Raw genomic sequence first — 23,096 nt, forward strand, 5'->3', positions numbered from 1 at the left:
AGCCACCTATTAATTAACTATCTAACTGACGTACGTACAGGTTTTCGTGCACATGGCGTATTTCTGTTTAGTTTTGAAATACATTACTGCAGTGCAATTGTTTTTGTGGAGGGTTCTAGTTAAGCTGTTTATGCGTCATAAAATAATAATATATTAAACAATAATAAGCCAAATACAGAATATCACAGAAGAGATTTTCTTTATACGGTTGACATATAAACTTGAAAATAATCAAAGGAAGGAAATCTAAATTAGGTAAATATCTGCAATTATATTCCAAATGGTCTCGCTATACTAAATTACCGTCCGTTTGATTAAACAACACGCGGCGTAGACGAGGCGTAGAGGGTGGCTACGCCGCGGCTAAGTAAAGCAAAGCCAGCATCGCGACGCCTATTCAGCGTTCGTTTTTAATCAGCGCCGGAAGTAGAATGATGTGCGGCAGTGGTATTCAAAATAATCGTCTGTATAAATCGTTGTCGTTTCACGCGCTATTCACTTTTGTTTCGTAACTTATGTACAATAAAACATCAGACAACTAAACCTCCCTGGCATATTATTATGAATTTAAATCAAATTTTATCAATTTAAAATATGGATGGGTATAATTTAGATGTAGAGTAGCAACAAAAAGTTCTGAATCATCAGCTATACCCGTCGTTCGAAAAGCAGAGCCAAACGCTATTAATGGTAATGTAGTGATTTTACTCATGCGATGATTGCATTCAACCAAATGCAATGACAGTGATCATACTTATGTGGTGATCGCATAGAAGGTCGAATAGTGCTAAATTCATCTGGAATTGCGGCCATAATGAGATCACTTTGGAACAGTGTTAGTGTCATTTGAAAATATTGGTAAACAGGGTTCACATAACAGTGAATATATTTATTATTTTAACATTACATTTATTCTAAAATGAGTAAAATGATATTGGATAATATAATGATAAATAAAACTAATCATATTATTTCAGTGTCATCCATATCCATTTTATTTTCATTTTCATTAGTGTCGTTGACCACAGTGGCTGCCGTGTTGGTAATTAGATTATTACTAGTAAATTCGTCTGTCTTTAAAGCATTTTCTAATTTTGTTTTTCTTTTAGAATACGTCAAACAATAGCTCTTATAGCAACTTATGATGCAACCGACACTTTTTCTTACAATTTCACTACATTGTATACAACTCCTTTTGATTGTAAGTGAAGTTTTTTGTTTTATGAACGAGACATGGTAAACAAAAGAATAGTTTTGTGGCTATCAATGGTTAAAGCTGTCAGGAGGAAACAAGTCAGTCTCTCCGTAATATTCACTTGATAAACTTGTATCTTGCTAGAGAACGTAGTGCCTCGGAAAATAACACGTACCTCTGTTATATTGTAGCCTTGTACTTATTTAACCATAAATAAACTCTAACTTCTCCATCATCACGAATAACCACGATCATCTTTCATCTACCACACCATCGACCACTCCTACAGTTTTGTCTAAACAACTTTAAATCGACTCTAGAAAAGAAAAAGGTCGCAACCTTCAGTTTTTTCAAAATAGGTTTTATTGTATAATAGCATTGTACACGACCAAATACACGTTGTTTCCAAAGGATGTAAGCTGCAAATATCAATTCATTATATAAATTTAGCTGGAAATTCAAAAAAAAATAAGGAAGTGAAGTGGGAAAATGATTTAACCATCATTTTTATTGGTTTTTCTTTTTTAACTCAGATTAGGGATATAAAAACCATATTATTAATTATCATGCACGGTTATGTCAATTTTGTATTTTACTTTGACCGAAAACCATAACAAAAACGCTTTCGTGCCTCCTGTACAATTTGTTTCGCGTGGATTAAGTCTTTTTTCCTTTCTACAGTCTAAATGATTTCTTAATCACCTTGCACCGAAGGTAATTCTCTTGTTTAAAATATTTAAATCAATACTAAGGTTATCAAATCAGATTCGCTCCGCCGCTTCAGAAATGCAGAAAAGTAATAACAATATTATTACACATTTCATAAAGTCTTTCAAATGATATCAATATATAAATAAGTCAACTGCACTAACATAAGAATCCAACACTATTATAAATCTACATGCATTGTAATGTAATTTTACTGCTCATCGAATCGTTTTAATGTTGTATGTATTATTATTAATTTATTTTAATTCAAGCAGTCGCATTGAACAAATAACAAATCAAAAACAGCACTGATAATAAAAACGGTAAATTCTATAGGTACCAACCTACTCGTAAAATATTGGTTTGTCAATAAAAATGTTTTATATCTTTTCGATAGGTTTAATTTATGAAAAAAACTACTATTCTAAATGAAAGAAATAGACTTGCAAAGATTTTTCGAAAATAGAAAAATAGAAAATAGAAGAGTCCTCAAATGTAGTGCAATGATTACATACGTAACATCAGAACTTTAGAACATTTTTTTATGTTCCTCCTTTATGATCCTAAAGAGATCATTTTATGAGCCTCTGCAGATGATGATGATGATGATGATGATGATAATAATAAATTGTAATATTTATACTACCGACCAAAGGTACTTGATGGAATTTTAATTTAAATTCTAATGAATTTCAAGTTGTGAGTATATCGCATATATTATGTATTTGCCTTTTAGTGAGTTTACGTAGTGCCTGAAGTTGCCTAAAAGACGAAATCCGGGTCACAAAAAACGACTCAAATAGAATAGTACAACACTTAAATCCACTAAAACATTAAATCGTGTTACGTTATTCACTAATTTTTATAACCATTGGTGACGTGATTCGTCCAGGAAATCGTAATTTTTCACCGATATACACACAACTTGAAAGCTTTCATTATTCTGACGGTAGGTTATTTTAAGAAATTTAAAAAATATTGAAATCTGCCGTAATAATATAGTTTGGAAAGATCAGAAAAATGAGAAGCACTGGCGTAAAGGCCATGGAAAATCGTAGATCAGGCGATGAACCACAAACGAGCTTTGTTTACGCCTCTTCTTCCAAATATTTCGATGTGAACCGAACCGGAGACTCAATATTTACCTACCTTACCTACCTACGCAGAAATCGTTCCACTTTAAGACATTACTACTCAACCTTTTTATATTATATCATTCTCACTTATAATTAGAACATATAGACTCTGTAGATAGTATTATGTTAACATACTTTTATGAGAATTGATTATTTGAAAAAAAATTGGACCTAGTGGAACACGAGGTCACATTTTTAATTTTCCACGTGTATGCATTTGCTTTTAGCTATCAATCCATCTATGATTCAAGAAAATTATTTCTAATAGATATTAAAGATGAGAGTTTGACTTTTTTCGAATATAATATACTTATAGGTACAAATGCAATACATATATTATAAACGATATTATCGCAATTAACAAATCAAAACAGACCCTACTAATCTAGTTATGATGATGAATATTAGTGCCCTATTGTTTTATTTTGACAACAAAACACATATTAAAGTGTGTCATTAATTTAATGCTGAGTAGTATGATTGCTACATATTATAATATATTATTAAGGAAAATAAACAGTTACATTGATCATAATTACCTTCGTAATAATATATCGATGACATGTGTGATTCGATGTATTATTGTAATAATTATTATTATTATATATTATATTATATTATCAATTAACAGAGCTGGTTTAATTTTATTTGAAATTTTCGCGTTTTTAGCAATACGATTAATACCATAGTCTTTAAATCCAAATATTGTTTGAGATATCTGAATAAAGATTAGTGTAATAGTTAGCTATCATTCTTGCGAACAGGAATAGGTAATCCATTGAAAATTTAACTTTCTAAGGCTTGTTTTTTTTCAATCCATGAGAGCAGTTTGCGCTTTAAACTAAAACGCGCTAAAAACAATTCCATAACCGATTATATAACCGCTTATATTATAAATGTATAATTAATTAGTACCAAAATAAATATGTTGGTTTGAAATAAAGTGTCGGTTGTCAATAAAATTACCCCTCGATTTTCAATAGGTAGTGTCCAGTTTCTTACCATTCCCGCAAAGCGCTTTAAGCCCAAAAATTACAATATGTATAATGATATGTTTAAGAGATGATGTTGTATTATATTGAATAATTATAATCAAATAGGTAACATTACTATAATATTATATAATACATCGGTGATAGGTATTATTGAAATTTATATTTATCGGTGAGAACAGAAAAGAGAAAAAGAGAATTATATAGAAATAATAAAGAGAAAATACATACATTTGAATTTGGATGAGGATCGATTATATAAAATGTTGGAGTGCGTTTAAGTGAGGCGGGGAGTTATTGAATGGATCAACGGTGGAGAAATAAATACCATAATTAAATTTAAACAAAGCCGCCGAATAAAGGAGTATCGTGTAAAATTAGAATCATTAAGACTGCCATGGTATAAATCTTGGATTTGCGTAAATATTTATGAACAAAGGAAGCCCACACGTTGTAGTAGGTTTGGTGAGTCAACAAAACCATTTCAAAATTATGTATTTTCCATACTTAACAAATATTAAATATTATGAGTATTTAGAATTGAATATATAACCTAATGTTCTTCCCACTATGGCCACTCGGCTTAAGGCCATGCATTAGTTGAGGCACGGTCTAAAAAGATCGTTGCTAGGCGATGCGCGGATTGCGGGTCGCGGGTGCAAATGACGCCTGTCAAACGAAATATTATTTGTCATGTAAATCCAACAAACGTCCATTTTATGTTCTGTTTATTGTTGACCCGTCGCCATCACGCAGCAAAGTGACGTGTTTCTGGCTCGTTATTCTCTCACTGAATGGCAGCGAGTCCAAAATTTCGTCGCGCGTACAGTTGAAAATTATTTGGCGTTTCACTGATGCCTCACCTTAAGCGTCGGCTTATAGCGTCATGGGTCCCAGGTTAAAATCCTGTGTCTGGCAAGTTCACATATTGCTTTTCAATTTGTGTATGAGTCATGGACCTAATAGGTTAAGCAGGTGGCTGACATCCATTCCTCATAAAAATAAAATCTGTTAATTAACAAACTCCACTCCGTGATCTTATTAAGATTGGATATGGTCGGGAAAAAAATGTTTTTCAACAACCAAACCGCCCGGTTTTAATATAAGGCAACTTATGTCTGAGAATGTCTCAGGAGTAGTTACCAGATACTGAGATGACTACATTACTCTTGTGAGCTTTGACTGAGTCTACTGACTCTAAATTGTGAGTACCCATGGGAGACAAGATCATACGGGAAGAACATATAAATATGAATAAATGTTTCCTAAATTAATCACTCGCTAATCGCTATGTTCCGGATTATATTGATAAAAATTACACGTATTGATCAAAAAGACAAGACAAAGCCACATTTTACTCTACGGTATGCATTCTACAACAATAGCTAAACAAACGTTCTTACTTTATATAAATAAAATATTATGTGCCAAAAATAAATAAAACAAATATAAATTTCTATGTGACATTTCCAATACCCTAAAAAGGTGCCACAAACATTCCCTGTGGTTAAGAAAAATAAAATAAAAACAGGCGACTTCCTGGTCCATAGTGTGTGTTTTATAAGAAATTCACTACGTTACGTATGACAGCACTCGTTTTGTGTGTACGAAAATGACTGACAGCAATACTTTGAGTACTGGGATAGCAATTTTTTGGCATTTAGTACTTTATTTATTTCAGGTTATGGATTCAACTGGCAAGAAGGTTGTTTTTTTACAAAAAAATCAAGTAGCATTTATTATGACATACATTTTGTTTTGATATTATTTGTAATCTACATATTTCTATTTTTTCCATCACTCCTATCGTTTTCGGAAGCCGTCGATCGTCGATTTATTTATATCGATAATATTTGATGAACAATGAATTTAAATTCCAATTAATAAGAATTGTATAGATTTCAACAAAAAAATTGATTTCGAATACGCTTTTTTTTCTTTCGAGATCTATGTGTACACATATGGTATATAAACAACCATGGTTTTGAACCGGAACTGACCCAAAAACCGTTATTTTTAAAAGAATACGAAAACCGGAACCGAAAAAAAATATCGATTTTTTCGGTTCAGTACATGTTCAAACACCCGCGTTTACATGATCTTACTTCCCAGCTGTCCAATTGTCCTGACACATCTCGACATAACTCTCATAATTTATAATATATTATTTCAAAAAAAATATGGCAACGGCCGTGCGGTGCTATATAACGATTGGTTTTGTGGCGCCTAATTTATGATATAAAATATTTTGAATACAAATAAAAACATTTAAAAATTAATCACTCTGAGCTGAATCGAAAACCGAAAATGGGAAAAACCATTTTTTGTCGGAACAAAAACCGGAACGGTACCGATATTTTTTTTTTATTTGAACCAGAACGAAAACGGTTCAAAGCCCAGTAAACAGCTGACATAGATTAATATTTAATTTTTCTTATAATACAAAAAATACGCATCATCACAGCATTCGCGTTTTAGTAATAAAAATAGTATTAATTAATGTCAATTTTGACTATCATCTATACATAAACATAAGTAAGTATTACAATATTCTAACAATAAAAATTGTTTCTCTATCGGTCTGATAGTTTATTTGATTATAACTCAAGATCTTTAATAGATGCTTAATAGATAACAATATATTATTCCATTTTGTGTACTTATCTAATATAAAACCAAAATTTAAAATTTCCAATATTTTATCAATTTTATTTTTGACTACCAAATAGCAAATCTCACACCATACATCATTTTCTCCGATAAAGGGTTATTTTAGATAACTGGTAACTTATATTGACATATTGTTTTACCTAAGTTTATAATTCTTTACCTTAGTTTATTATTTATCAGTAATAAATATCATTTTAAAAACTTCGTTAAATGTATTAACTATATCAGGTTATAATGTGCGATATACCAAATATTTCAAAATGTCCAATTCGTCAGGTTTATACTTACCTCTTTACTTAATACTGTTTTGACATTTGTTTAATTTATGAATCTGGTATATAAAATAACTTTATTCTGTTTCTGTGTGCATTTTCCATAATGTCTGAATATGTGAAAACCAGGGTCACTAATGGTTCGTTCCATTGAAACTGAACGAAAAAAATTAAACTAAACCATAGACAATATACGTGCAAATTGTATGGGTAGAAATTAAACCGGAACGGTTTGAGATTTGACGTTTGTTCAGTGTTCCATTGAAAATCAAACCATTCTCGGACCATCAGAAATGGTTTGGAATGAAACGTCAAACCAATTCTGATGATCCATAGACTAATGACGATCTGTCAAAGTGACGATAAGCATTTATATATCGTGAGATGTTCATATTAATATTTTAGATATTTACACCATATGAGTTCTCTTGAATTATGTATATTATAGCTTAACAATCAATACCTATTATTCCTAAGAAACCATACGCGAAAAAAATTGCTTTTAGTCTTATTATCCCAAAATTCTAGCCATGTTTTTTATGCAAAGAATTCGATTCAACATCATTACCTATATTATCATGTCAGACCAACAATTTATTTTTATTTTATTTATATTTTGTAGCAGAGATTCTAAGCAACAAACTATGTTAAATAAACCCGGAATGATCAGGTTTTATATTACCTAACAAATTTTATCAATTTAATAATATGTTCTATTGTCGTCTAAGTCACAATATCACACTGTCGACATGAAACCAATCAAACAAAACAAGTGGGCAATTATGAAAAGCTTTGGGCAAAAGTAATCTTTTTAAACTTTTGTCATACCTATAAATCTTATAAATGAACTAAATGGCTACCTACCAATTGATGAAGCATTATTTATTATTTTTACATTTAAAATAAATGAATACGACAGTTAAATATGTGTTATTGTAAATGACGAGCAATAGGAGGTTTTAATTTCATAATAAGTTGACATTTCAATAAATGTGTTGCTTTTTTAGAAACAAATAAGTTATTGAATTAATTTAAGTACTGGCAACACTAATTAGTCGTCAGAAAAGCGTTCCGGTGGAAATTCTGACGAATGGTCCAAAATCCATCGGATGAAACCATCCGGTTTGATTCGTTCGATTTAGTTTCAATGATACTAACCTTAAAAAATACTCAAATTATAGTAGAAGTAGATACAGTGAAAATTCACCAACTACCCTAAGTCAATAGTATCAATATTTTAGACATATTTATTCATCCGGAAACTCCGACATCACTATGTTAATATATTTTTCAGTCCAACATACGACAGAGCCGCTGTCATTTGAGTGTATTATCTCCAACTGAGTAGACAAAATTGGGGTTGCTGGGAACCCCACAGAGCCTTTAAAAGGAAAGCAAATCAAATCACGCCACTCGTAGGAGTATCTCGCTAGTCACACGAGCAACCTATTTATTTAGACTCGTCGCGTGTTTGCGGGTGTTTGTGGGTATTTGCGGGAATATGACAAAGTACCTAAACCACATACTTACTCGTCTTGTACTACTTACTTACCCACTTGAATACTGGGTAAACTAAGCCATAGTATCTGCTTTTATGAAGATTTGTCTCGTGAATATCTTTACTAGTCTAGTTCAAGAAAAATATTTTGTATATTATTATTAGAAGTCGGTACTAAACTAAAATATTATTATTTGTCATTTTTCAATTTTTTGTATTTTCAAATTTTCTATAAAGAACCCAGGTACCATAATATTGGTCGAAAAATTTTTTTTTTGTATCTTTGAGTACCAAACATGAAAAAACTCTAGGTGTTGCAGGAGTATATAAATATTATAATAATATTAAACAGTGGCAAAGACTCCATACTAGGCGATTATTTAAAGTCCACCTTTTTCCTATTTTTAAATTTCATTTTGACATAGTTATATAATCACAAATATTATATAAAAATAATTTATTCGATATATCAACGACTTTATATTATATCGTGTAATTATGTAGGAATCGATGTGAATAAGCTCCATATAATATGGTATCTGTCGTTTTGTGTATGAGTTTATGTCATGTGATCTCAAGATGTTTGTAGCAGTCCGTACAAATCGGTAGTCTGTTAAAGCAGCGCCCAACATATTTTCCCATAATATTATTATATATGGCTGGATTTGTTCGAAATAATTTATAATAGGATCGTTTTAAAAAAATATTTCTATGGGATACAATCACATATAAATCCATTCATTCATCAAATTGGTTGTTGTTAAAAATAAAAAAATAATTTATCTCGTGATTTTTATTTATCAGTCAGTTCAGTCATAAACTAAGATAATTTATTTAGTCAGTTATGTCAGTTGAGATCCGATATTTGATTTTTTTATAAAAATATTACTATCACATCCCCTGTATGAATTTTTTGAACACTGTAACAAGCCAAGTGAAATACCTCAAATAAGCACTCACACCTGAAAACATCATACATACTATGTATTATGATCTCACTTAGTATAGAATCTCGGACCCCAGGTACTAAAAGCCAGTATCTTCTCCCATTATACTACGAGGGCTTCCTAATTATGCCGCCCTATATTACCTTCTGATTAATGCAGTTTCTATACATGCATAAAGCCATTGTTATAATTATTTCAATATGGAAATTACTAACAAAACATACTACAATTTCTAACAAAGAAAGTACGTGTGCTTCAAACACGCGATTTTATTTCAAGCATGGTATCTTTTTTAAACGCATATGTGTACAGTTCAAGCTAAATTAATAATATATAATAAATCAATACAAGGGAATATTATTCTTAATTGACATGGATATTATTGAATTTCCGCCATTTCTAGATTATTAATCTGACTTTTAATAAGGATTACTATTTCCAGTGGGTTTCTAAGTGGATCCAGTCGTGATCATTTTTAAATTGTGTGAATAATTTGTTTGTTTATTTTGTAAATCAAAAACAAATCAATAATGGTTAACAGGATTGTTACCTCATCCATTATTGTTATGTATTTTATATCAGTATAATAAACTCAATTTAGCACCCAATACTGCAAAACTCAAAGCTCTAAACATAATCATAAAAATACTCGATGTAGAGAAAATAATATTTTTCCTTCGAAGCTTTATCGAACTGCTATGTGAACGCTTTCCTGAGTGACGTTTCTGACAATAACACAACAGTGCATTTTCTGATAACAATATTTTCAGCTGCCCTTTAAATGTTCTAATGATAGACTGGCATAAACACATCTTAAGCACATACGTATTACAAGAAAAAAATAACTTGTTTTTTAAATTTAAATATCAGAATATACATAAATAATCACATAAAATTTCAAAACACAATACAATACAATACTTGGGGCCATTGCTGTTCACGATTTTTATAAATGACAGCATTGGTAATTAAAAATGCTATGTTTTTGTTGTTTGCTGATGACTTGAAACTCTTCATGGAAGTTGTCACCTTGTACGATTGTCATTAACTCCAACTTGATATAGATAATATATTAGATTGGGGCAGGCGTAACAAACTGGACTTCAATATTGATAAATGCAATGTTTTATCGTTTACTAAAGATTCACGAGTATTGTTTTACCAGTATTCGATGCATGGCAGAGTTCTCTCGCGAATATTATCTGTAAGAGATCTCGGCATTACGTTTGATAGTAAACTGACGTTTAGTGGTCATATAGATACCATTTGTAAAAAGGCGCTAAAGATGTTGGGCTTTGTCTTGCGCACTTCCCGGGTCTTTTTGGATGTTACGGTACTAAAAATTCGCTATAATTCCTTAGTTAGAAGCAGATTTGAGAGTGGGTCAATCGTTTGAGCCCCGCATGCGTTGAAGTACGGCCTTATGGTGGAGAGAGTCCAAAAGAAATTTTTGAGACTCCTTTACTTTCGGCTCTATGGATATTATCCGTGGCTCTATCCGACTGACTTTCTCTTTGGTATGCTTACATACTGTAGCTTAAAATTTAGAAGAGATCTTTATTTAGCTACATATTTTTTCAGACTTATACGTGGCATAAATGTGAACTCTGCCATTCTTGGTGGTGTTGGCATGTGTGTCTCTGATAATAATTACCTTAGAAATCGAGGGCATCCGTTGTTTGTTGCCAATTGGGAGGGCAATAATCATGTTCAATGAAATCGCTTCGGATATTGATATATTCTACTTACATGAGAGTGAATTTATGTAGACGTTGTTTTATAAGTTTTTAAGATAGGGTCTATCAAAGTTCACTCTGTGTGCTCCCATCTACTTTTATTTTTGTTATTTTATTTTATTTCTTATTTTATTACTTATTGTACTCGTATTATTAACTCACATTTCTCTATATTTTTATTTTAAAAATTGTTAACACTTATTTTATGTCATGTCGTGAGCGCTCTAAATTTATAATTTGTTATATTCATTATTTATATAAAATAAATAAATTTGATTTGAAATTTGATAACAGAAGCAGCCATTATTATATATTATTTTTCAGTTGATGACAGCTATCAAAACTCATTATTTTTAAAAATATAATTTGGGATATATGCAATTTACCATTACCCTTAATCTAATATATAAAAATTAATATTTGTTTGTTTGTTTGTGTGTTTGTTTGTTTGTTTGTTCGTATTTAATGCGCAGCCATACCGTTCATCCGATTGCGATAAAACTTTGTCAAATTATTTCTTGCACTTGCGCAAAGAGTATAGGCTATACTAATATATAAAAATGAATGTCTGTCTGTATGTCTGTCCCGTATGCGTTCCTATACCATTCATCCGAATGCGATGAAATTTTGGTAAGTGGTTGTATGCACACCCATGAAGGTTTTTGAATTAAAAAAATCATCATTTTCTTCTTCTTCTTCTTCTTCATTATATTTTCTTTTATTCGTATGGTTCCTATACCATTTATCCGATTGCGATGAAACTTTCATCAGTTGTTGTGGTAACACCCGTAAAAGTTTCTGAATTAGTACAACCATCTTCTTCTTCATTATATCTTCTTTTATTCGTATGGATCGTATACCATTCATCCGATTGCGATGAAACCTTCGTCAGTCGTTGTGGTTACACCCGTAAGGTTTCTTAATTAGTACAACCATCTTCTTCTTCTTCTTCATTCTATCTTCTTTTATTCGTATGGTCCCTATATCATTCATCCGATTGCGATGAAACTTTCGTCAGTGGTTGTGCCAACATCCGCGAAGGTTTCTGAATTTGTACAACCATTTTCTTCTTCTTCTTCATTATATCTTCTTTTATTCATATGGTTCCTATACCATTCATCTGATTGCGATGAAACCTTCGTCAGTTGTTGTGGTAACACCCGCAAAGGTTTCTGAATTAGTACAATCATCTTCTTCTTCTATTCTATATTCTTCTATTCGTATGCGTTCCTATTCCATTCATCCGATTACAATAAAATTTTCGTCAGTAATTGTGCCAACACCCGCGAAGGTTTCTGAATTAGTACAACCATCTTCTTTTTCTTCTATTCGTATGCGTTCCTATACCGTTCATCCGTTTACAATGAAACTTTGGTGAGTTGTCGTGCGCATGCCCATGAAGATTTCTGAATTAGAAAATCATCATCTTCTTCTATTCGTATGAGTTCCTATACCATTCATCCGATTGCGATGAAACTTTTGTCAGAAGTTGTGCGCACACCTGCAAAGGTTTCTAAATTAGTATTATATAAAATACAAAGTTTGTTGTTTGTTTGTTCTATCCAATTTTGGTTTTACTGCATATTAATAACATACTACTGCATATTAATAACGTTATTATTAATAACGTTAGTAACAATATTACTGCATATTAATAACGTTTGCATATTTTGGATTCGATTTTAATTTAGCGTTCTTTTGTTTGACCTTTACTCCTATTAGAATTATTTTCATATTACCATATTGTATTATACAGATATTTTAATATTAAAAAAATAATTACCTCTTATTATTTTTTTTAAATATTTAAGATAAATATAACCACGAAGCGATCCTGTGCGAAGCCGGATACTTTAGCTAGTAACTAATAAAAATATATGACAGTATTATTTTTATTCTGTTTCAATCTAAGTATATAGTTCAAAAAGTATACACACGTAAAAAATACTGCTTTCAATATGCTTTTCTTTTTTAAAGCTTTTGTGTGAAAATGCTAAAGGAACGCTTATATTCAACAGCTACGTATAAAATGGCTACATTATTTCTTTTCATATAGAGTCTCGCGAGAGCTTGTGTGAAACAATCTTCTCGTGAAAACTATCCGTAAAATTTGCAACGGCAAAAGATGAATATACGTACGTACTTGAGTTTACTTTGTGATTTTTGCTACAGTTAACGTACATAGTGCGACTTGAGCCATGTCAATAATATCTATGCTGGTATTGATTTTGAGGATTAAAAGAATATAAATGACACGTCATACGCAAATCTGTGTTAGCAGCAGTTTTGTCAACACCGCGTAACTATGTATGCATGAAATTTAATGCAAATCTACATAATTACGTTGTGTGAAAACTTTATTCACACTACATATTATACAATTATATAAACTCGTATATATCTATAAAATATTATTATTAATTTCATATTAATGTATCTACGACCCTTGTAGTCCAGTACGAAAGGCGCTGGCATTTCAACTGGGAGCTCCGAGTTCGATTATCGGTGAGGTCACGATAATATATTTATGTGATTCACTCAAAACCTGGGTGTTTGTGATTTTTTCACTTATATTACTAAGTACACCACTAATTGTTATTGAGCATCATGCCCTGTTAAAAAGAATATATTATAAATCTGTATCTATATTATTTTAATGGTTTGGCTTGACTTATATGTTCTCTCTCGTCATTTATTATGATGCCGCAATCTTATTAAATTTGTATACTTAATAGTAATCAAACAGCAATTACATATTGAGCCAATTGAAATTTGTGAGACTTGAAAAACTTTTCCCTTCCAACCGATATAATATCATGATACTACCAAAGGAAATAACTGACCCTCCAATTCGCCACTAAATTACAACAAACCATCATAGTTAACGTATGTACCGTAAACAATACATCAATATAATTTTATTTTATTTAGAACCAATAAATTCAAATCTGATAAATATTATTTTATTATATAGTTACCAATTCAACATACTGAACTAAAAATATGCGGGAATTGCTATAAACCAGGCCTGGGCAAACTTTTTGAATGAAGGGTCATTAATAATATAAAATGAACGGTGGGCCATAAGTAAAATGTTATTTTTAGACATACATTATTTATTATCATAGAAAGGGAATTTCAACATAAAATAAATGATTCACTAATAGCCAACAATTTAATGAGAAGAATTTACATTTTTCAACACTTCTTAATTTCAGGTGCTAATTTTGTAGATGAGGTTTTTAAAACTGCTTGTAAATGTTGGTGATGCTTGATCGTAAAAAGTTTTTGTTGATATTCATAATTGAAAATTGTAGTTGATCCAAAAATAACCAACATTTTTCGAGCAGAATCTTTAAATTGTTCGAATTTGTCCGAATTAAGTGTGCTGTAAAATTTGTAAATTTCTTCTCGGCAGTGCAATTCATGTACCTATATTCAAATTTTATTTTTAAAATGGCGTAAAAATGTAGAAAATGTTAAACTTTTTTCAGAACTACGATTAAAGCTCGCGGGTCCCACAGAAATACTTGGCGGGCCGCAGTTTGCACAGGTTTACTATAAACGTTGTCATACAGCACGTTCGTATCATTCCCTTAGTTATTGTAGATAAATCTGTTTCGCTTTTTAAAATAAATATTATTATCTTATGATTACAGTGACATCGACGACATTCAAAGCGATTCTCTTCATCTAGACATTTGGGACCACGACGACGAGAGCTCTGTCCTGGACGCCGTCTCTAAGCTGAATGAAGTACGAGGAGTCAGGGGACTTGGCCGCTTCTTCAAGCAGGTGTGCCAGTCCGCCAGGCAGGGTAGCCAAGACGACTTTCTAGGTCAGTTCTTTTACAACAAAATACCTTATCTTCAGCGAAATTTATATAATGCATTTAGTTTTATTTTGTGCGCCTTTCTGATGCCGTCAAACTGGCTCAACCAAAGACCAAACGACTTGATCATATGACTACAAACCATTTCCTGTCCTGTAAAAGTTTTTGCTAATGTACTTCACTCAGGAGTGAATATAGAAATTTACTTTTTTTATGATTAGATTATAGTTTTTAATCTACGGTAATTACGGAAAAGATACTCAGTGTATCTGCTAAGTAGAGCTGTCACCAGAATGTTTGAATAAAAACATTTATAGTACCTAGTTCTAACTTTTTAGCTATCAAAAATACGTATATGCCCAACCTCTTTGCTCACGCTATATGGTGGTAGAGCGTCCGTCTTTAAAACCGTGGATCGTAATCCGCATCTGAACGTCGCATGTTGTTTTTTAATTAGAAAGCATGATTGCAATCTACATATTATAAGATTAAGCGAATTTAATAACTGTTAGTCGTAAAAAAACTGTAGTATAAACCTCATGAGTAGCAGTCAAAATCCACTCCAGGTTGTAGAGCAAATAATAATACAATAAATTCCGCCACAATTGGCAACGTTGACACAATTAAAAATGATAGTTATATGCGTTTTGGTATTAAAGTACTTATTTTTCGTTCATGTCTACGTAAAACATATGACGGCTTAGGTTTGATCAGTGTTTTGTCTGGGTTTTAGCTGGACGCAGCAAGTATCCACACACCATCATACTATTCTTAATTTTGGTAACTCTAGCTAGTCTGTATATTGTTTAACGTCTTCCACCACTAACTGCCAAAGTTTGCATACACCTAGTGAAAGCTTCTTATATAAAAGTATTTCATTATAGTATGGTTAAATTCAAAATATTATATGATATATTATTTTAAAATATACATATCTTTAAGCTTGTAAAACGGAACGTCAATAACATATTTGACAGGGAAACAATGTATTGTAACAATTATTTATTAATTACTACAGAGCTGATCACTACTATCTTGTAGCATCCTTAGCATGATTAGGTATAACAATGAATGATGCTAAATATCAATGCGAAAGTCAAAGTTAACAAATACCATTTAATATAGAAATATTTACAGCTCAGCCAAATATCAAAGCATTTTTGTGTACTCAATTTTTTCTGAGAGAATTTAACGTGCAAGTTTAAATTATAATATTACATGGTTAAAGCTGAAATGTAATATTATGTAACTTCCCATTATGATATGTATTTTTTATATAATACTAGCTAAAGTACCCGGCTTCGCACAGGGTCGCTTTGTGGTTATATTTATCTTAGATATTTAAAAAATAATAAGAGGTAATTATTTTTTTAATATTAAAATATCTGTGTAATACAATGTGGCAATATGAAAATCATTCTAATAAGAGTAAAGGTCAAACAAAAGAACAATAAATTAAAATCGAATCCAAAATATGAAAACGTTATTAATGGTATTAATATGTAGTAAAAAAAATCAAAATTGGATGGAACCTTTGCAGGTGTACGCACAACCACTCACCAAAATTTCATTGCAATCGGATGAATGGTATAGGAACGCATACGAATAGAAGAAGAAGAAGATGGTTGTACTAATTCAGAAACCTTCGCGGGTGTTGGCACAATTACTGACGAAAATTTTATTGCAATCGGATGAATGGAATAGGAACGCATACGAATAGAAGAATATAGAATAGAAGAAGAAGAAGATAATTGTACCAATTTAGAAACCTTTTTGGGTGTGCGTGCAATAACTGACGAAAGTTTCGTCGCAATCGGATGAATGGTATAGGAACCATATGAATAAAAGAAAATAGAATGAAGAAGAAGAAGACGATGATGATTTTTCTAATTCAGAAATCTTTGTGAGTGTGCATACAACCACTTACCAAAATTTCATCGCAATCGGATGAATGGTATAGGAACGCATACGAGACAGACAGACAGACAGAAAAAACAGACATTCATTTTTATATATAAGATAATTATAGCCTATACTCTTTGCGCAAGTGCAAGCAATAAGTTGACAAAGTTTTATCGCAATCGGATAAACGGTATGGCAGCGCATAAAATACGAACAAACAAACAAATATTGATTTTTATATATTAGACAATCATTAATCTTGTATAAATGGAATGTAACGACAGTGTATAATATAGGTGGCGAAGGGTGAAGATGTATTGTTAATATCTGACATAAATAGTGCACCATAAACTTTGTCAGCTATTTGTTTTTATTGTACTAAGAATACAATTTGCAGATGACGCAGGTTAATTTTTAAATTCAATTAAACCCTGCCTGACCAAACCGTAATATTAGTAATTCAATAAAATACACTTTTTGTAATTTTTATTAAAATTATTAATACAAAGTATCTCCATCGTGAATTGATAGAAATCAAACTGTAATAGTTTACGCTTTGGGCGGTGCGATAAAAATAGTGCACACTTTTCAATCATACTAATTTGTTTTCGTTAAATTAAGAATACATATTACAGTGTTTTTCAATTTATTAAGCCCTACCAACCAAACCATAATCAATAAAAAATATTCTTCTATCTGTAAAATTATGTATGGTTTAATGGCATAATTTTAAAGAGAAGCATATATTTTTTTACTATTATCTACTATGGCTTGGATTAAGCAGGGTTGAATTGAATTAAAAATAGAAAATATAAAAAATAACAATATAGTAGTCTTAGTTCAATTGAACAAATACGTATGACTGACAAAGTTTAAAGTGCACTATTTATTTATATCGGATCTCAATAGCATACAGCTAAATAATCCTCAGCTGAGACTTACTAGTTGGTTAAAAAAAACCAGACGAATCAATTCAAAAAAAGATAAATAAATTTATATATACATAATAAGTAGGTAGGTATAATATAATACAGGAATTCTCTTCCAATGCTGATAATACTTTGTCAAGTAGAGTACCAGATGAATAGAAGCCCCGGGCCTATTGATGAAATAACGAAGCATCACATATTTTCATGGTCTCTTATTAAATTTCATCGATGAAACTTTTCCGATAATAAAAAAAATAGAAACGAAAGCCATCATAATATAACATACCATAGCATACTTCGTTGAAAGCAATCTGTATGCTGAGTGATTAAAAAAAATAGTAAACATTTTATCGGTGTATTTTTTTTAAATATGAATTTTTAAATTTTCTAATCACCTATTCCATACAACAATTACGTACTCGGAGCAATAAGAATATAATATAATAATTCAATACGGGACGGCGTACTTTAAAACCCTTAACCAGGTAATGGTAATATCCTTCCCACATACAATTTGGCTGTGTTTTATCGGGCAATGGTTTAATGTTACCAACTATTTGTCAAAATTCAACAACGAATATATTGCCTATGACTCAAACATAATGCTGTGTGAATAGGAATGCATCCGCAAGTTTGGCGGTTAGTTGCTTTATATGTCTCGACTTATACGTCCATTTCTAGAGCAAAGCAGTGAAATAATATCATAATAACGAAAAAACACAATGTAAGTCGCAATATTTTTTTATGTTTGGTAGATTATTAGTTGTTCTCCTATATTTGTATTACAATTATATAAAATAATTTATATTTTGTGAAATATAATGCATGGAATTATGTGGGGATTATACCACCTTTGCCCATTGTCGTTTATTATTTTTATTACCATGAAACTAAAAAATCCCTATTTATTATAATTTTCAGGTACTTACCTGTAACCCAAATGGAAATTGAAAACATTATATTATAAGCAAGAACCTAACCTAACCTAAGGCAAAAAAAGGAACATTGAGACGATGCAGGTTTTGTAGTACCTACAAGACAGGTGGAAAAAGGTCCAAATATGAATACAAAATCTGCAAATTGCCTGTGTGTAACTCCGTGCATGGAAGATTCCCATACAGACAATAATTATTAATAATTCATATTTTTCCCATTTTCTCTGTGTTTTGATTGATTGTAATAAATGTATAAAAAAATGCTTGTTTTATTTTGAAAATTGTCAAGCTGTGGTAATATACATCCCACACTCTACTTGTTAAACCTCTCTCTTAGCAGGCTATGGGAAAATCGTTCCCATATAGTTTTTCAGGAGTTTTCTTAGACCTACTGAAATTTCCATAAATGTACATATATTTCACAAAGAAATAAAGGTTAAATTTCATTGAAATTATAATTATTGCTCCAATAAGTTCCTGGGGCCTGGTTAAGGGTTAATAAATAAATGCAATGAAAATAATACGTACCTACCCATTGTAATGATATAATGTATACGTATTATTATATCGGTCAATATTGTAGGGAAATAGTTTAATACTGAGTGTGCGCATATATACTATTTCTGTTGGTACGCATAAATTACGCAAGGCGAATTTGATTAATATTACGCTTCCTAGAGACGCAGATAATATTTTTAATGATGTGGTGTTTTATTTTATTTTTATAAAAATATATTTTATTGTTAATTTTTTCTTCATCCGAGATTTTATTATAGGATTATTTTTATTATATGTAATTTGGTGATCTGTTATGAACTGTTAATTTATTATATGGCTTAAAATATTAATCCCTTGTGAAATGGGCCTTGTAAAGTCCGAAAAAGAAAACGTAATATTAATCAAATTCGCCTTGCGTAATTTATGCTGGTACGCATAATAAAATAAAATAAAACACCACATCATTAAAAATATTATCTGCGTCTCTAGGAAGCGCATTGACTAATTTCGTAGCCCTCGCTATTCTCCCCTGATAAGTAAAAAGACAATGTTTTTGGTTTTAGTAAAATGAGGACCCTTCACGATATACACTGTCTATTTAGAGATTATGTAAAAACAATTCAATAATTTTACATAATATAAGATATGCAGTTTAAAGCTTGGGTTAAAGCTCTCTAATGTATGGTTAATTTCCGTACGACACTCACACATTCAAAACCATGCGTCAAAATTATCTAAATTATCAAAATTAAACTATCGGAATTATGTTTATCAATCTGTTCTGTGGGCTCTAGGTTACACGCCCATACATACACATTCACAGTCACATTATATATCTGGAATTATGTGACAAATGCTTTCTTTTAAATAAAAAAATCTTTTAATGCTTTTATAATAATGCCGATCTCATAATATTATGATTTCTTTAAAATTTATTAAAAATTACACAGTATATTTCACTCGTAAATCGTAATAAAGATAAATGCAATATATTGATATGTGTATTTCATTCATACTTACATACAATAATACAAGGTTTGGTTAATGTTTAAATGAAATTTAAGAAACGGAAGTAATACTAATATATAAGTAGGTAGAGTTGGGTTTCAGGAATTTACCGACGGGAATTCTCGAGAATTTTTCGAGATTTTCCATCCCGAATCTCAAGAATTCAAAATTTTTAACATTTCGGGAAATCCCGGCTCTCGAGAATCTTTTCTCGGGATTCAGGATTTCTTTATTATCAAATATAAATTTAAACATAGATTATCTATATGAAAAAAATGGACAGAAAACACAAAACGTTCAAAGATTGATCGGGACATTTAACACAATAATTAAGCCAACATCGACTCAAAATGAGCGCAATTTTTGCAACATCAGGGAACTTTGTGTCTCAAAAGCGTAAGTGATTGACAGTCTGTGTTTTTTGAAATACCATTTTAATAAGTAATGTATTGAATTATTTTTGTTTTCCTACTTCTATTTAGTTTGTCATTCTTACATAAATAAAAAAATACATATTTGTTTTGGAATTTGTCTGTTTTTACACTGATTTTAGAAATTTTACAGGTTTTTTGAAATTTCCCGATATCTCGAGAATTCTCGAGAACTCTTTTCTGGAAATCCCTAATCTCGAGAATTCAAAATTTCATCATTTCGGGAAATACCGAATCTCGAGATTGAGATTTTCTCGGGAAATACCCAACTCTATAAGTAGGTACTCGCTAAGTTAAATAAAATAAAAAGAACACAATTTTAGAATATATTCAAAACTTTTCTAATGACTTTCAAATTCATTATAAAAGTAACACTCGAACAACCGTGATAAGTTTTCGAATTTCAAGAGTTTGCGATAATTTTAATGATATAAATTCTTTCGTAGAAAAATCAGACGTTTTCCCTTTCGACGGGAAAAAAACTAGAGTGTAAAATCATGAAAGGCGTCTGTCATGTCAAGACCTTTGGGGACGTTTTATCGCAACCCTTTTAAGAGATAATTAAATATGTAGGCGACACTCTACTACTTATCGTGACGAGCCCTGAATTATTTAATTTTAAAGGTGACTTTTATTTTCCATTTACCTCCTTGCGTTTCTTCGGGTAATGGAATATTTAGGTAACTAAGTATATTTAAACTGATTACACATTCCTGAGATCCTATATACTCTGTAAAAAGCGACACGTACTTCGTCAGAAATTTATGAACACATTTATGTACAAGTTTGTCGTACAAACAGGTTTATCAATGGACAGGTGAAATAAAAAAAAACACTATGTCACAACAATAAAACTAGTATACCCAGTAATTTTATTCCATAATTTCATTAGTTTTATTCCTTATTAGTTGAAATATAACAAAAATTACGTAGGATATTCTATATTGTGTAATTTCAAGCAATTTGTAATGACCAATACTTTCAAAACCTGGAAAATTCATACGGAAAGAACGTTTCAAAAGCTGAATGACCATGCACCGATTATTAAATTTGAAATGAGACAAATGAATGTCGATAATATGTCCGAATCAATTTTTCATAAATTTATGGTACCTAATACCCATAAAATTTATCAACCAATAAAAATTAACATAATGTTCGAATTTGATAATTAATTTAATTTAATAAAACGCAAATTTTTTTGGTACTTATTCCACTTTTAATATTAATATCCAATATCATTCATTTAAATTTAATTGTTATTGACAGTATTATTGCATGGATAATTCAATGTATTGGTATATTATTTGTGTCACCTTTTGAATTTGTTAAATGAATGTTTTATAAAGATTATTGAAACTGGTCCAGATTTATTTATTAAAAGTGAAATAAGTACTAAAAAATATTGCGTTTTACTAAATTAAATTAATAATATAATGCATTTCCACCATAAAATGACACAGTTAACACAATAAACGAATTTGATAACACAATACGACCGAAAAAATAATCTAACGATAAAGCTACGCTTGACACACGAAAACTTCGTTTATCACATATAAGAAATTGCGGACTTGTATACAAAAAAAAATACTTGACATTTCTTACAGAATGCTACATTTTTTGACTTGTATTTGTCTGCTGGGCGTGATATTAAAATTGTGTGCGCAAAATCCAGCATTACACTGAAAGTTACCAGCCGAGTGGTCGAACGCTGTCTTCCGATCACCGAAGTTAACCACCATCGGGCGCGGATAGTATTTGGATGGGTGACCGTTTTTATTTTCACAGGAAAAAACAAATCGCACTCGAGTGGATTCGAACCACTGACCTTTTGGTTACCAGCCGAACGCGTTACCTTTGTGCCAGGGGACGAAACTGCCATAGCGACGATTTTTAGTGTACCTATAATAACTGCAAATTTCACAACTGGGAATAGAGTTGTGAAATGAAGTTGGGTTATAGGTACAACAATTTGCCAAGGCGTAGTAGGTTCGGATCTTACTTATATGACAAATATTTTATGTTAGTATTAATGTGTTTTATTTTGCTTCGATTTCGTACATTTAAGCTGTGATTATATTATTATGATGCACGTCGCGTACTGTCACGTAGTCATGGTGACAAATTTAGTCTATGGCTTCTTCATTTTGCAGAATATTTTTCATATCAATATGCATAGGTAAATGTATTTACTGTCAATATTCATTATAATCATAAAATAAAGAAATAAACACACTAAAGTATTATGTTACTACAAAGTTTAACGATTTCATATTTTTTGTGAATAATTAATGATATTATACTATTGACATTTGGCATAACAGATTTTCAGATCAGATATTTTCAGATAGTCTTATGTGTGCGTGGACGCGAAAACCATGATGCAGGTTCGATCTTGCTGGGT

General features: G+C 31.0%; 1 protein-coding gene across 1 annotated transcript in view; it reads left to right on the plus strand.

Moving 5' to 3' along the window:
- The window catches only part of unc-13-4A (BAI1 associated protein 3), a 218,672-nt gene that overhangs the window by 158,096 nt on the left and 37,480 nt on the right, over positions 1-23,096 (plus strand). The window contains exon 6 of the mRNA XM_085959557.1: positions 14,814-14,992. Within this exon, the coding sequence (XP_085815683.1) occupies positions 14,814-14,992 (179 nt within the window). The remainder of the gene's footprint in view (positions 1-14,813; positions 14,993-23,096) is intronic.

The sequence above is a fragment of the Rhyacophila brunnea genome, unplaced genomic scaffold (genome assembly GCF_057557595.1).
Source record: "Rhyacophila brunnea isolate RB1 unplaced genomic scaffold, BYU_Rbru_1.0 scaffold_9, whole genome shotgun sequence".
Lineage (NCBI taxonomy): Eukaryota > Metazoa > Arthropoda > Insecta > Trichoptera > Rhyacophilidae > Rhyacophila > Rhyacophila brunnea.